The following is a 14425-nucleotide window of genomic DNA, read 5'->3' as shown; positions in this document are numbered from 1 at the left end:
TGTATTCATGGTAACTCACCGTGGTTAGGGGTTAATTTGCTGTAGTCATGGTAACTCATCGTGGTTAGGGGTTAGTTAGGTGTAGTCATGGTAACTCACCATGGTTAGGGGTTAGTTTGCTGTAGTCATGGTAACTCACCGTGGTTAGGGGTTAGTTTGCTGTATTCATGGTAACTCACCGTGGTTAGGGGTTAGTTTGCTGTAGTCATGGTAACTCACCGTGGTTAGGGGTTAGTTTGCTGTAGTCATGGTAACTCACCGTGGTTAGGGGTTAGTTTGCTGTAGTCATGGTAACTCACCATGGTTAGGGGTTAGTTTGCTGTAGTCATGGTAACTCACCATGGTTAGGGGTTAGTTAGCTGTAGTCATGGTAACTCACCGTGGTTAGGGGTTAGCTAGGTGTAGTCATGGTAACTCACCATAGTTAGGGGTTAGTTAGCTGTAGTCATGGTAACTCACCGTGGTTAGGGGTTAGTTAGGTGTAGTCATGGTAACTCACCATAGTTAGGGGTTAGTTTAGTGTAGTCATGGTAACTCACCATGGTTAGGGGTTAGTTTGCTGTAGTCATGGTAACTCACCATGGTTAGGGGTTAGTTTGCTGTAGTCATGGTAACTCACCATGGTTAGGGGTTAGTTTGCTGTATTCATGGTAACTCACCGTGGTTAGGGGTTAGTTAGGTGTAGTCATGGTAACTCACCGTGGTTAGGGGTTAGTTAGGTGTAGTCATGGTAACTCACCGTGGTTAGGGGTTAGTTTGCTGTAGTCATGGTAACTCACCGTGGTTAAGGGTTAGTTTGCTGTAGTAATGGTAACTCACCGTGGTTAGGGGTTAGTTTGCTGTAGTCATGGTAACTCACCGTGGTTAGGGGTTAGTTTGCTGTAGTCATGGTAACTCACCATGGTTAGGGGTTAGTTTGCTGTAGTCATGGTAACTCACCGTGGTTAGTTTGCTATAGTCATGGTAACTCACCGTGGTTAGGGGTTAGTTTGCTGTAGTCATGGTAACTCACCATGGTTAGGGGTTAGTTTGCTGTAGTCATGGTAACTCACCATGGTTAGGGGTTAGTTTGCTGTAGTCATGGTAACTCACCATGGTTAGGGGTTAGTTAGCTGTAGTCATGGTAACTCACCGTGGTTAGGGGTTAGTTAGCTGTAGTCATGGTAACTCACCGTGGTTAGGGGTTAGTTTGCTGTAGTCATGGTAACTCACCGTGGTTAGGGGTTAGTTTGCTGTAGTCATGGTAACTCACCGTGGTTAGGGGTTAGTTTGCTGTAGTCATGGTAACTCACCATGGTTAGGGGTTAGTTTGCTGTAGTCATGGTAACTCACCATGGTTAGGGGTTAGTTTGCTGTAGTCATGGTAACTCACCATGGTTAGGGGTTAGTTTGCTGTAGTCATGGTAACTCACCATGGTTAGTGGTTAGTTTGCTGTAGTCATGGTAACTCACCATAGTTAGGGGTTAGTTAGCTGTAGTCATGGTAACTCACCGTGGTTAGGGGTTAGTTAGGTGTAGTCATGGTAACTCACCATAGTTAGGGGTTAGTTTGCTGTAGTCATGGTAACTCACCATGGTTAGGGGTTAGTTTGCTGTAGTCATGGTAACTCACCGTGGTTAAGGGTTAGTTTGCTGTAGTCATGGTAACTCACCGTGGTTAGGGGTTAGTTTGCTGTAGTCATGGTAACTCACCATGGTTAGGGGTTAGTTTGCTGTAGTCATGGTAACTCACCGTGGTTAGGGGTTAGTTTGCTGTAGTCATGGTAACTCACCGTGGTTAAGGGGTTAGTTTGCTGTAGTCATGGTAACTCACCGTGGTTAGGGGTTAGTTTGCTGTAGTCATGGTAACTCACCGTGGTTAGGGGTTAATTTGCTGTAGTCATGGTAACTCACCGTGGTTAGGGGTTAGTTTGCTGTAGTCATGGTAACTCACCGTGGTTAGGGGTTAGTTTGCTGTAGTCATGGTAACTCACCGTGGTTAGGGGTTAGTTTGCTGTAGTCATGGTAACTCACCGTGGTTAGGGGTTAGTTTGCTGTAGTCATGGTAACTCACCATGGTTAGGGGTTAGTTTGCTGTAGTCATGGTAACTCACCATGGTTAGTGGTTAGTTTGCTGTAGTCATGGTAACTCACCGTAGTTAGGGGTTAGTTAGGTGTAGTCATGGTAACTCACCGTAGTTAGGGGTTAGTTAGGTGTAGTCATGGTAACTCACCATGGTTAGGGGTTAGTTTGCTGTAGTCATGGTAACTCACCATGGTTAGGGGTTAGTTAGCTGTAGTCATGGTAACTCACCATGGTTAGGGGTTAGTTTGCTGTAGTCATGGTAACTCACCATGGTTAGGGGTTAGTTTGCTGTAGTCATGGTAACTCACCGTGGTTAGGGGTTAGTTTGCTGTAGTCATGGTAACTCACCGTGGTTAGGGGTTAGTTTGCTGTAGTCATGGTAACTCACCGTGGTTAGGGGTTAGTTTGCTGTAGTCATGGTAACTCACCGTGGTTAGGGGTTAATTTGCTGTAGTCATGGTAACTCACCATGGTTAGGGGTTAGTTTGCTGTAGTCATGGTAACTCACCGTGGTTAGGGGTTAGTTTGCTGTAGTCATGGTAACTCACCGTGGTTAGGGGTTAGTTTGCTGTAGTCATGGTAACTCACCGTGGTTAGGGGTTAGTTTGCTATAGTCATGGTAACTCACCATGGTTAGGGGTTAGTTTGCTGTAGTCATGGTAACTCACCATGGTTAGGGGTTAGTTTGCTGTAGTCATGGTAACTCACCATGGTTAGGGGTTAGTTTGCTGTAGTCATGGTAACTCACCGTGGTTAAGGGTTAGTTTGCTGTAGTCATGGTAACTCACCGTGGTTAGGGGTTAGTTTGCTGTAGTCATGGTAACTCACCGTGGTTAGGGGTTAATTTGCTGTAGTCATGGTAACTCACCATGGTTAGGGGTTAGTTTGCTGTAGTCATGGTAACTCACCGTGGTTAGGGGTTAGTTTGCTGTAGTCATGGTAACTCACCGTGGTTAGGGGTTAGTTTGCTATAGTCATGGTAACTCACCATGGTTAGGGGGGTTAGTTTGCTGTAGTCATGGTAACTCACCATGGTTAGGGGTTAGTTTGCTGTAGTCATGGTAACTCACCATGGTTAGGGGTTAGTTTGCTGTAGTCATGGTAACTCACCATGGTTAGTGGTTAGTTTGCTGTAGTCATGGTAACTCACCATAGTTAGGGGTTAGTTAGCTGTAGTCATGGTAACTCACCGTGGTTAGGGGTTAGTTAGGTGTAGTCATGGTAACTCACCATAGTTAGGGGTTAGTTTGCTGTAGTCATGGTAACTCACCATGGTTAGGGGTTAGTTTGCTGTAGTCATGGTAACTCACCATGGTTAGGGGTTAGTTAGCTGTAGTCATGGTAACTCACCGTGGTTAGGGGTTAGTTAGGTGTAGTCATGGTAACTCACCGTGGTTAGGGGTTAGTTTGCTGTAGTCATGGTAACTCACCATGGTTAGGGGTTAGTTTGCTATAGTCATGGTAACTCACCATGGTTAGGGGTTAGTTTGCTGTAGTCATGGTAACTCACCGTGGTTAGGGGTTAGTTTGCTGTAGTCATGGTAACTCACCGTGGTTAGGGGTTAGTTAGGTGTAGTCATGGTAACTCACCGTGGTTTGCCACGAGGCTGATATCCCAGTATGAACTTCCCTGGCAGGTCTTTACAGGCTGAGACAAAGTAGGGGATGAACGTAGGCTTCTCCTTCTTAGACCTGATCAACAACTCCTCCATTTTCTACCAGACAGACAGGGAGAGACAGGGTGATGAGGGGATGAATAGAAAGGAGATATGTAGCTCTATAAATAAAGAGAATAATAGAGAAACTAATGTCACTGGAGAGATCAAACATGTTTTCTAAACAGGAAGGAGGTTATTTTCTTTGTAAAAACAAATATTCTGTAGGAGACTTGAGGTGAATCAAAATAAACACTTCTGTAATAGTGTCACATTCTGTGGTTAAGACAATATCCCCCCGTACTTTCCTATCCCCTCCGTTATTCTCCCCCCAGTACCTTCCTATCCCCTCCGTTATTCTCCCCCAGTACCTTCCTATCCCCTCCGTTATTCTCCCCCCAGTACCTTCCTGTCCCCTCCGTTATTCTCCCCCAGTACTTTCCTATCCCCTCCGTTATTCTCCCCCCAGTACCTTCCTATCCCCTCCGTTATTCTCCCCCAGTACCTTCCTATCCCCTCCGTTATTATCCCCCCAGTACTCTCCTATCCCCTCCGTTATTCTCCCCCCGTACCTTCCTATCCCCTCCGTTATTATCCTCCCGTACCTTCCGATCCCCTCCGTTATTCTCCCCCCGTACCTTCCTATCCCCTCCGTTATTCTCCCCCCAGTACCTTCCTATCCCCTCCGTTATTCTCCCCCCGTACTTTCCTATCCCCTCTTATCCCCTCCGTTATTCTCCCCCAGTACCTTCCTATCCCCTCCGTTATTCTCCCCCCGTACTTTCCTATCCCCTCCGTTATTCTCCCCCGTACCTTCCTATCCCCTCCGTTATTCTCCCCCGTACCTTCCTATCCCCTCCGTTATTCTCCCCCAGTACCTTCCTATCCCCTCCGTTATTCTCCCCCGTACTTTCCTATCCCCTCCGTTATTCTCCCCCAGTACCTTCCTATCCCCTCCGTTATTCTCCCCCAGTACCTTCCTATCCCCTCCGTTATTCTCCCCCCAGTACCTTCCTATCCCCTCCGTTATTCTCACCCCAGTACCTTCCGATCCCCTCCGTTATTCTCCCCCGTACTTTCCTATCCCCTCCGTTATTCTCCCCCCAGTACCTTCCTATCCCCTCCGTTATTCTCCCCCCGTACTTTCCTATCCCCTCCGTTATTCTCCCCCAGTACCTTCCTATCCCCTCCGTTATTCTCCCCCCAGTACCTTCCTATCCCCTCCGTTATTCTCCCCCAGTACCTTCCTATCCCCTCCGTTATTCTCACCCCAGTACCTTCCTATCCCCTCCGTTATTCTCCCCCCGTACTTTCCTATCCCCTCCGTACTTTCTTATCCCCCGGTACCTTCCTATCCCCTCCGTTATTCTCCCCCCAGTACTTTCCTATCCCCTCAGTTATTCTCCCCCGTACCTTCCTATCCCCTTATCCCCCCGTACTTTCCTATCCCCTCCGTTATTCTCCCCCCGTACTTTCCTATCCCCTCCGTTATTCTCCCCCAGTACCTCCTATCCCCTCCGTTATTCTCCCCCCGTACCTTCCTATCCCCTCCGTTATTCTCCCCCCAGTACCTTCCTATCCCCTCCGTTATTCTCCCCCCCGTACCTTCCTGTCCCCTCCATTATTCTCCACCCCCGTACCTTCCTGTCCCCTCCATTATTCCCCCCCCCGTACCTTCCTATCCCCTCCATTATTCTCCCCCCCGTACCTTCCTGTCCCCTCCGTTATTCCCCCCCCCGTACCTTCCTGTCCCCTCCATTATTCTCCCCCCGACTTTCCTGCCCCTCAGTTTCCTGTCCCCTCCATTATTCCCCCACCCCCGTACCTTCCTGTCCCCTCCATTATTCCCCCACCCCCGACCTTCCTGTCCCCTCCATTATTCCCCCCCCGTACCTTCCTGTCCCCTCCATTATTCCCCCACCCCCCCGTACCTTCCTGTCCCCTCCATTATTCCCCCCACCCCCGTACCTTCCTGTCCCCTCCATTATTCCCCCACCCCCGTACCTTCCTGTCCCCTCCATTATTCCCCCACCCCCGTACCTTCCTGTCCCCTCCATTATTCCCCCACCCCCGTACCTTCCTGTCCCCTCCATTATTCCCCCACCCCGTACCTTCCTGTCCCCTCCATTATTCCCCCACCCCCGTACCTTCCTGTCCCCTCCATTATTCCCCCCCCCCCCGTACCTTCCTGTCCCCTCCATTATTCCCCCACCCCCGTACCTTCCTGTCCCCTCCATTATTCCCCCACCCCCGTACCTTCCTGTCCCCTCCATTATTCCCCCACCCCCGTACCTTCCTGTCCCCTCCATTATTCCCCCACCCCCCGTACCTTCCTGTCCCCTCCATTATTCCCCCCACCCCCGTACCTTCCTGTCCCCTCCGTTATTCCCCCCACCCCGTATTTTCCTGTCCCCCCCATTATTCCCCCACCCCCCGTACCTTCCTGTCCCCTCCATTATTCCCCCACCCCCGTACCTTCCTGTCCCCTCCATTATTCCCCCACCCCCCGTACCTTCCTGTCCCCTCCGTTACAGTCCTGGAAGTACTTGTGTCCCAGCAGGTCACGAGCGAACGCTGCCATTGGCTGAATATAACGAGCTGTGATCTCATCAAGATCCTCAAACTCCTAGAGAGAGAAAAGGGAGAGATGAGGGACAGAGAGAGAAAGGGAGAGATGAGGGACAGAGAGAGAGGGACAGAGAGAGACAGAGAGAGAGAGGAGGAGGGGGAGAGAGATTAGTTTGAGTTGTGGAACAGGCATGTGGACAACCCATCTCTCACACATGGTCCTCACCTCAGTGTTGATCCAGAGTGTGTGTCCCAGGCTGAAGGCATTCTCCTTGCCCTCCTCTCTCACATCAACGTGCTGGTAGATGCCGTCAGCTACCTACACATAACACATCTGATTAGCATCTAACAACAAATTCATCATCCTGTCAGTCAACACACCCACCCACACCACGACATTAACGGTTCCTTGAATGAGGGAATTATTTTATAAAGACGAACAGTATTTGGTTGTAATTGAAATGTTGCAGGTTGGCCAACCTCCCTCCAGGAGATTCCAGGAGAGCTACTGGGCTTGCAGGCTTTTGGTCCAGCCCTGCTCGGACACACAACATTGTAAAAAAAATCTGCTGTTCCAACAGGACCTTGATAAGCTGACTGGTGTTTGAGCAGGGTTAGATCAAAAGCCTGCACAGCCAGTAGCTCTCCAGATGGAGGGTTGACCTGTGTTTTATACAGTAGCCTATCAGGGCACTATTTTACTGTGGGGGGTTATGCACCCATCTACGCCCCTTCCCCTCTCCAGACGCCCCTTCCACGTGACGTCTCCCTGACCCATCACCCCCCCCCTCTATCCCGCCATACCTTCCAGGTGACAGTGAGGTGGTTCTCTCCCTTGCTGCTTGGCCTGATAACAACATCTCCCTGGTCCATGGACTCCATCATCTTCTCAGCCTGCTTGAAGTTGATGTTGTGGAAGGATGGGTGTGCGATCACACGTTTTATATAGGCTGGAGAGAGAAGAGAGGGGGCAAGGGGTGAATGGAGGGAGGAAATAAAGGGAGGATGGGAAAGAAAGAGAGAGGAGAGGAAGAGGGAGGAGAGGAAAGTGAGAAACAGAAGAATAACGTTAAGAAAGAACATTGAATTCTTGTTTTGTTCACAAAGTTTAAATATAAACATGTTTCAGCCCTGACCCTGACCCAGTATAGTAACTGGTTCTCTATATAATACTGTTTACTGGCTGTTTACTAACTGGTTCTCTGTATAATACTGTTTAATGGCTGTATACTAACTAGTTCTCTGTATAATACTGTTTACTGGCTGTATAACTAACTGGTTCTGTATATAATACTGTTTACTGGCTGTTTACTAACTGGTTCTCTGTATAATACTGTTTACTGGCTGTATACTAACTGGTTCTGTATATAATAATGTTTACTGACTGTTTACTAACTGGTTATCTGTATAATACTGTTTACTGGCTGTATAACTAACTGGTTCTCTGTATAATACTGTTTACTGACTGGTTCTCTGTATAATACTGTTTACTGGCTGTTTACTAACTGGTTCTCTGTATAATACTGTTTACTGGCTGTATAACTAACTGGTTCTCTATATAATACTGTTTACATGACTGGTTCTCTGTATAATACTGTTTACTGGCTGTTTACTAACTGGTTCTCTGTATAATACTGTTTACTGGCTGTATACTAACTGGTTCTCTGTATACTACTGTTTACTGGCTGTTTACTAACTGGTTCTCTGTATAATACTGTTTACTGGCTGTATACTAACTGGTTCTCTATATAATACTGTTTACTGGCTGTATACTAACTGGTTCTCTGTATAATACTGTTTACTGGCTGTATAACTAACTGGTTCTCTGTATAATACTGTTTACTGGCTGTTTACTAACTGGTTCTCTGTATAATACTGTTTACTGGCTGTATACTAACTGGTTCTGTATATAATACTGTTTACTGACTGGTTCTCTGTATAATACTGTTTACTGGCTGTATACTAACTGGTTCTGTATATAATACTGTTTACTGACTGTTTACTAACTGGTTCTCTGTATAATACTGTTTACTGGCTGTATACTAACTGGTTCTCTGTATAATACTGTTTACTGGCTGTTTACTAACTGGTTCTCTATATAATACTGTTTACTGACTGGTTCTCTGTATAATACTGTTTACTGGCTGTTTACTAACTGGTTCTCTATATAATACTGTTTACTGACTGGTTCTCTATATAATACTGTTTACTGGCTGTATAACTAACTGGTTCTCTGTATAATACAGTTTACTGGCTGTATAACTAACTGGTTCTCTATATAATACTGTTTACTGGCTGTTTACTAACTGGTTCTCTATATAATACTGTTTACTAACTGGTTCTCTGTATAATACTGTTTACTGGCTGTTTACTAACTGGTTCTCTGTATAATACTGTTTACTGGCTGTATAACTAACTGGTTCTCTGTATAATACCGTTTACAGGCTGTTTACTAACTAGTTCTCTATATAATACTGTTTACTGGCTGTTTACTAACTAGTTCTCTATATAATACTGTTTACTGGCTGTTTACTAACTGGTTCTCTGTATAATAATGTTTACTGGCTGTTTACTAACTAGTTCTATGTATAATACTGTTTACTGGCTGTATACTAACTAGTTCTCTGCTGTTTCTTCTTGCGTTCCTCCTCTGTCTTGGTGTCCTCTGTCTCCGTGTCAAAGTCGTAGTAACTGTCTTTAGGGAGCTTCCACTCGTTGTTCTTATCCATGAGGTCAGACGTACGACACGTCAGGTCCACGTTGAACTTCTCAATGTCAATCTTCATGATGCGACAGTGTACCGTCATACCCACCTGGGAGAGGAGGAGGAGTTACTGAAATAGCTGAAACAACTTCAGTCACCAACAGATGGAGTCCTGAAGAGAGACAGAGAGCAGTGAGACAGTGTGTATGGCATGACTGTGTCTCACCTTCACCCTCTCCTCAGGGTGTTTGACCACCTTGTCACTGAGGAACTTGGTGGGGATGAAGCCCTGGACACCGTTGTCCATCCGAGCCCTCACACCTATAGCCTGGCCAGGACACGAACCACTGTCAAAATGGTTCCACACCTAGCAGAGAGAGAGACAGGGGGAGGGAGAGAGGGAGAGAGGGGGGAAAGAGAGGAAGAGGGGAGGAGAGGAAGAGAGAGGGGGAAGAGAGAGGGGGGAAAGAGAGAGGGGGAAAAGAGTGGAGGAGAGAGAGAGGAAGAGAGAGGGGGGAAAGAGAGAGGGGGAAGAGAGGAAGAGAGAGGGGGGAAAGAGAGAGGGAGAGAGGGGGGAAAGAGAGAGGGAGAGAGGGGGGAAAGAGAGGGGAGGAGAGGAAGAGAGAGGGGAGGAGAGGAAGAGAGAGAGGGGAGGAGAGGAAGAGAGAGAGGGGAGGAGAGGAAGAGAGAGGGGGGAAGAGAGGAAGAGAGAGGGGGGGAAGAGAGAGGGAGAGAGGGGGGAAAGAGAGGGGAGGAGAGGAAGAGAGAGGGGGAGAGAGGAAGAGAGAGGAAGAGAGAGAGGAAGAGAGAGGAAGAGAGAGAGGGGGAGAGAGGAAGAGAGAGAGGGGGAGAGAGGAAGAGAGAGAGGGGGAGAGAGGAAAGAGAGAGAGGGGAGAGAGGAAAAGAGAGAGGGGGAGAGAGGAAGAGAGAGAGGGGGAGAGAGGAAGAGAGAGAGGGGGAGAGAGGAAGAGAGAGAGGGGGAGAGAGGAAGAGAGAGAGGGGGAGGAGAGAAAGAGAGAGAGGAAGAGAAAGTTGGAGGAGAATGTAAAGGTAGGCAGAAAGCAAGAGCAAATAAATCATTTAGAAAGAAATAATCCATCATGTGTCTCTGATGTGTCCTAATATCTCCACGTCAGAGTCCTGGGGAACATGACTTCTCACCTCGCTGAGTTCAGGGAAGTTGTCCTGTTGACAGAAGGGGCACTGCCACAGCCCTGTAGCGTCGTTCCTAATGGCCTGGTCATAACTCTCCCCCTGGGGGCGCCGGTGAGCTATACCAGTCACAACACTGGTGATCAGCTTACCTGGAGACAGAGACGGAGCAACTGTAGAATCTGACGGAATCTGAGAGTGTGTGTGTGAAGGCAATGTGAGTGAATTAGGGTGGTGGGTTACTTATCTAGAAGGTAAAGGTGTGTTTGTGTCAGTGTACCTATCTAGAAGGTAAAGGTGTGTTTGTGTCAGTGTGTTTACCAATCTAGAAGGTAAAGGTGTGTTACCTATCTAGAAGGTAAAGGTGTGTTGGTAGGGTACCTATCTAGAAGGTAAAGGTGTGTTACCTATCTAGAAGGTAAAGGTGTGTTACCTATCTAGAAGGTAAAGGTGTGTTACCTATCTAGAAGGTAAAGGTGTGTTACCTATCTAGAAGGTAAAGGTGTGTTACCTATCTAGAAGGTAAAGGTGTGTTACCTATCTAGAAGGTAAAGGTGTGTTACCTATCTAGAAGGTAAAGGTGTGTTACCTATCTAGAAGGTAAAGGTGTGTTACCTATCTAGAAGGTAAAGGTGTGTTACCTATCTAGAAGGTAAAGGTGTGTTACCTATCTAGAAGGTAAAGGTGTGTTACCTATCTAGAAGGTAAAGGTGTGTTACCTATCTAGAAGGTAAAGGTGTGTTACCCATCTAGAAGGTAAAGGTGTGTTACCCATCTAGAAGGTAAAGGTGTGTTACCTATCTAGAAGGTAAAGGTGTGTTACCCATCTAGAAGGTAAAGGTGTGTTACCCATCTAGAAGGTAAAGGTGTGTTACCTATCTAGAAGGTAAAGGTGTGTTACCCATCTAGAAGGTAAAGGTGTGTTACCTATCTAGAAGGTAAAGGTGTGTTACCTATCTAGAAGGTAAAGGTGTGTTACCTATCTAGAAGGTAAAGGTGTGTTACCTATCTAGAAGGTAAAGGTGTGTTACCTATCTAGAAGGTAAAGGTGTGTTACCCATCTAGAAGGTAAAGGTGTGTTACCCATCTAGAAGGTAAAGGTGTGTTACCTATCTAGAAGGTAAAGGTGTGTTACCCATCTAGAAGGTAAAGGTGTGTTACCCATCTAGAAGGTAAAGGTGTGTTACCTATCTAGAAGGTAAAGGTGTGTTACCTATCTAGAAGGTAAAGGTGTGTTACCTATCTAGAAGGTAAAGGTGTGTTACCTATCTAGAAGGTAAAGGTGTGTTACCTATCTAGAAGGTAAAGGTGTGTTACCTATCTAGAAGGTAAAGGTGTGTTACCTATCTAGAAGGTAAAGGTGTGTTACCCATCTAGAAGGTAAAGGTGTGTTACCCATCTAGAAGGTAAAGGTGTGTTACCTATCTAGAAGGTAAAGGTGTGTTACCTATCTAGAAGGTAAAGGTGTGTTACCCATCTAGAAGGTAAAGGTGTGTTACCTATCTAGAAGGTAAAGGTGTGTTACCTATCTAGAAGGTAAAGGTGTGTTACCTATCTAGAAGGTAAAGGTGTGTTACCTATATAGAAGGTCTCTGGTGTCTCCTTGGTGAGCAGGTTAAACACCTCCTCTGTGTTAGGAGCTCTGTAGGGAACTCTCAAGTCCTTATACCTGCAGCTCAACTCAGCACGGATATCATACAGGGTGATGCCTTTGTTACCATAACCCTACAACCACAGGAAAAACACAGGTTAGTGTGTAAAAATGCTATGCCTTTGTTACCATAACCCTACAACCCTGTTCCTGGAAAGCTAAAGTTAAAACCTACAGGAGGGTAGATCTCCAGGAACAGGGTTGGAGTTAAAACCTACAGGAGGATATCTCTCCAGGAACAGGGCTGGAGTTCAAACCTACAGGAGGGTATCTCTCCAGGAACAGGGTTGGAGCGAAAACCTACAGGAGGGTATCTCTCCAGGAACAGGGCTGGAGTTAAAACCTACAGGAGGGTATCTCTCCAGGAACAGGGCTGGAGTTAAAACCTACAGGAGGGTCTCTCTCCAGGAACAGGGCTGGAGTTAAAACCTACAGGAGGATATCTCTCCAGGAACAGGGCTGGAGAGCCCTGATCCAGACGTTGGTAAGTAACAATGAGCTTTAACAGGAATGTAACTCCAGTCCTCAGGGGCCGGAGTGAGGTCACACTGTTTCTCCATCCCTAGCGAACACAGCTGATTAAACTAAACAGAAGTTCACGATTAGTTGATTATTGGAGTCCGGTGTGTTAGCTGGTTCTGGGGCTAAAGTTGTGCCACCAATCAGGCCCCTGAGGAGTTGGCCATCCCTGACCTATAACACCTACGACTATACAACTGTGTACTACACACAACCACACACAAACAACCCCTTGTCTCTTCCTGTACCTGTCTCTCCAGCTCCTCAGCAAAGGCATCCAGGTCCAGGTCTTTGAGGCGCTCCGGGTTTTCCAGGATTTCCTCCAGCGCTCCGGCCGGGTTGGCGTCCTCCGCTGACTCGTCGTATTCCAGAGCGTCCACCGCCATCTTTCTGGCCCACTCATATGTCTCCGGGTGCACCCGGGACCCATCCAGAACCTCGATGTATGAGTCAGTACTGGAGAGATGAGGGGGAGAGAGAGAGGGAGAGAAATGAGGGGGAGAGAGAGAGAGAAATGAGGGGGGAGAGAGAGAGAGAAATGAGGGGGGAGAGAGAGAGAGAAATGAGGGGGGAGAGAGAGAGAAATGAGGGGGGAGAGAGAGAGAGAAATGAGGGGGAGAGAGAGAGAAATGAGGGGGGAGAGAGAGAGAAATGAGGGGGGAGAGAGAGAGAAATGAGGGGGAGAGAGAGAGAGAAATGAGGGGGAGAGAGAGAGAGAAATGAGGGGGGAGAGAGAGAGAAATGAGGGGGGAGAGAGAGAGAAATGAGGGGGAGAGAGAGAGAAATGAGGGGGAGAGAGAGAGAGAAATGAGGGGAGAGAGAGAGAGAAATGAGGGGGGAGAGAGAGAGAGAAATGAGGGGGGAGAGAGAGAGAGAAATGAGGGGGAGAGAGAGAAATGAGGGGGGAGAGAGAGAGAAATGAGGGGAGAGAGAGAGAAATGAGGGGGAGAGAGAGAAATGAGGGGGGAGAGAGAGAGAAATGAGGGGGGAGAGAGAGAGAAATGAGGGGGGAGAGAGAGAGAAATGAGGGGGAGAGAGAGAGAAATGAGGGGGGAGAGAGAGAGAGAAATGAGGGGGAGAGAGAGAGAGAAATGAGGGGGAGAGAGAGAGAGAAATGAGGGGGAGAGAGAGAGAGAAATGAGGGGGAGAGAGAGAGAGAGAGAGAGAGAGAGAGAGAGAGAGAGAGAGAAATGAGGGGGAGAGAGAGAGAGAGAGAAATGAGGGAGAGAGAGAGGGAGAGAGAGAGAGAAAGAGAGAGAGTCAACAACATGCAAAGATAATACAGTGGACTATAAGCAGAACACCATGGATAAATATTCATACCATCCAGGCACAGCCAACCACGTACCTGTCTCCGAGAGAGGCGGTGTCTATCTTGATGAAGCCGGCACAGTTGATGAAGACCTTGGGGCCCATGTGACACATAGTGACCAGCTGAGTCCTGTTCTCCAGACGAGTGTTGTTCTGCTTCAGGATCTGGACCAGGGGAGGAGAGAAACATTATGAAGCACCACACACACACACACACACACACACACACACACACACACACACACACACACACACACACACACACACACACACACACACACACACACACACACACACACACACACACACAGAGAGAGACAACACTGTTATAATAATAGTGTAAAAATGTGTAATGGGTCAAGATAAACATGACACAGGACTCAACAGTGGAGAGAGAAGAGATTAGACCATGGAGAGGTATGGAGTAAACACTAAGAAACAACCACAGAAGAGAGAAGAGATTAGACCATGGAGAGGTATGGAGTAAACACTAAGAAACAACCACAGAAGAGAGAAGAGATTAGACCATGGAGAGGTATGGAGTAAACACTAAGAAACAACCACAGAAGAGAGAAGAGATTAGACCATGGAGAGGTATGGAGTAAACACTAAGAAACAACCACAGAAGAGAGAAGAGATTAGACCATGGAGAGGTATGGAGTAAACACTAAGAAACAACCACAGAAGAGAGAAGAGATTAGACCATGGAGAGGTATGGAGTAAACACTAAGAAACAACCACAGAAGAGAGAAGAGATTAGACCATGGAGAGGTATGGAGTAAACACTAAGAAACAACCAC

At 47.3% G+C, this 14425-nt stretch overlaps 1 protein-coding gene across 1 annotated transcript in view; it reads right to left on the bottom strand.

Moving 5' to 3' along the window:
* The window catches only part of supt6h (SPT6 homolog, histone chaperone and transcription elongation factor), a 57617-nt gene that overhangs the window by 9921 nt on the left and 33271 nt on the right, over positions 1–14425 (bottom strand). Inside the window, 10 exon segments of the mRNA XM_045690167.1 lie at positions 3656–3780; positions 6233–6346; positions 6515–6607; positions 7093–7238; positions 8906–9101; positions 9219–9359; positions 10154–10296; positions 11722–11869; positions 12563–12770; positions 13663–13790. Coding sequence (XP_045546123.1) covers positions 3656–3780; positions 6233–6346; positions 6515–6607; positions 7093–7238; positions 8906–9101; positions 9219–9359; positions 10154–10296; positions 11722–11869; positions 12563–12770; positions 13663–13790 — 1442 coding nt within the window.

The sequence above is a fragment of the Salmo salar genome, chromosome ssa11 (assembly GCF_905237065.1).
Source record: "Salmo salar chromosome ssa11, Ssal_v3.1, whole genome shotgun sequence".
Lineage (NCBI taxonomy): Eukaryota > Metazoa > Chordata > Actinopteri > Salmoniformes > Salmonidae > Salmo > Salmo salar.
Note: the sequence above shows the minus strand (reverse complement) of the source record. Positions and strands in the feature narration are given on the sequence as shown.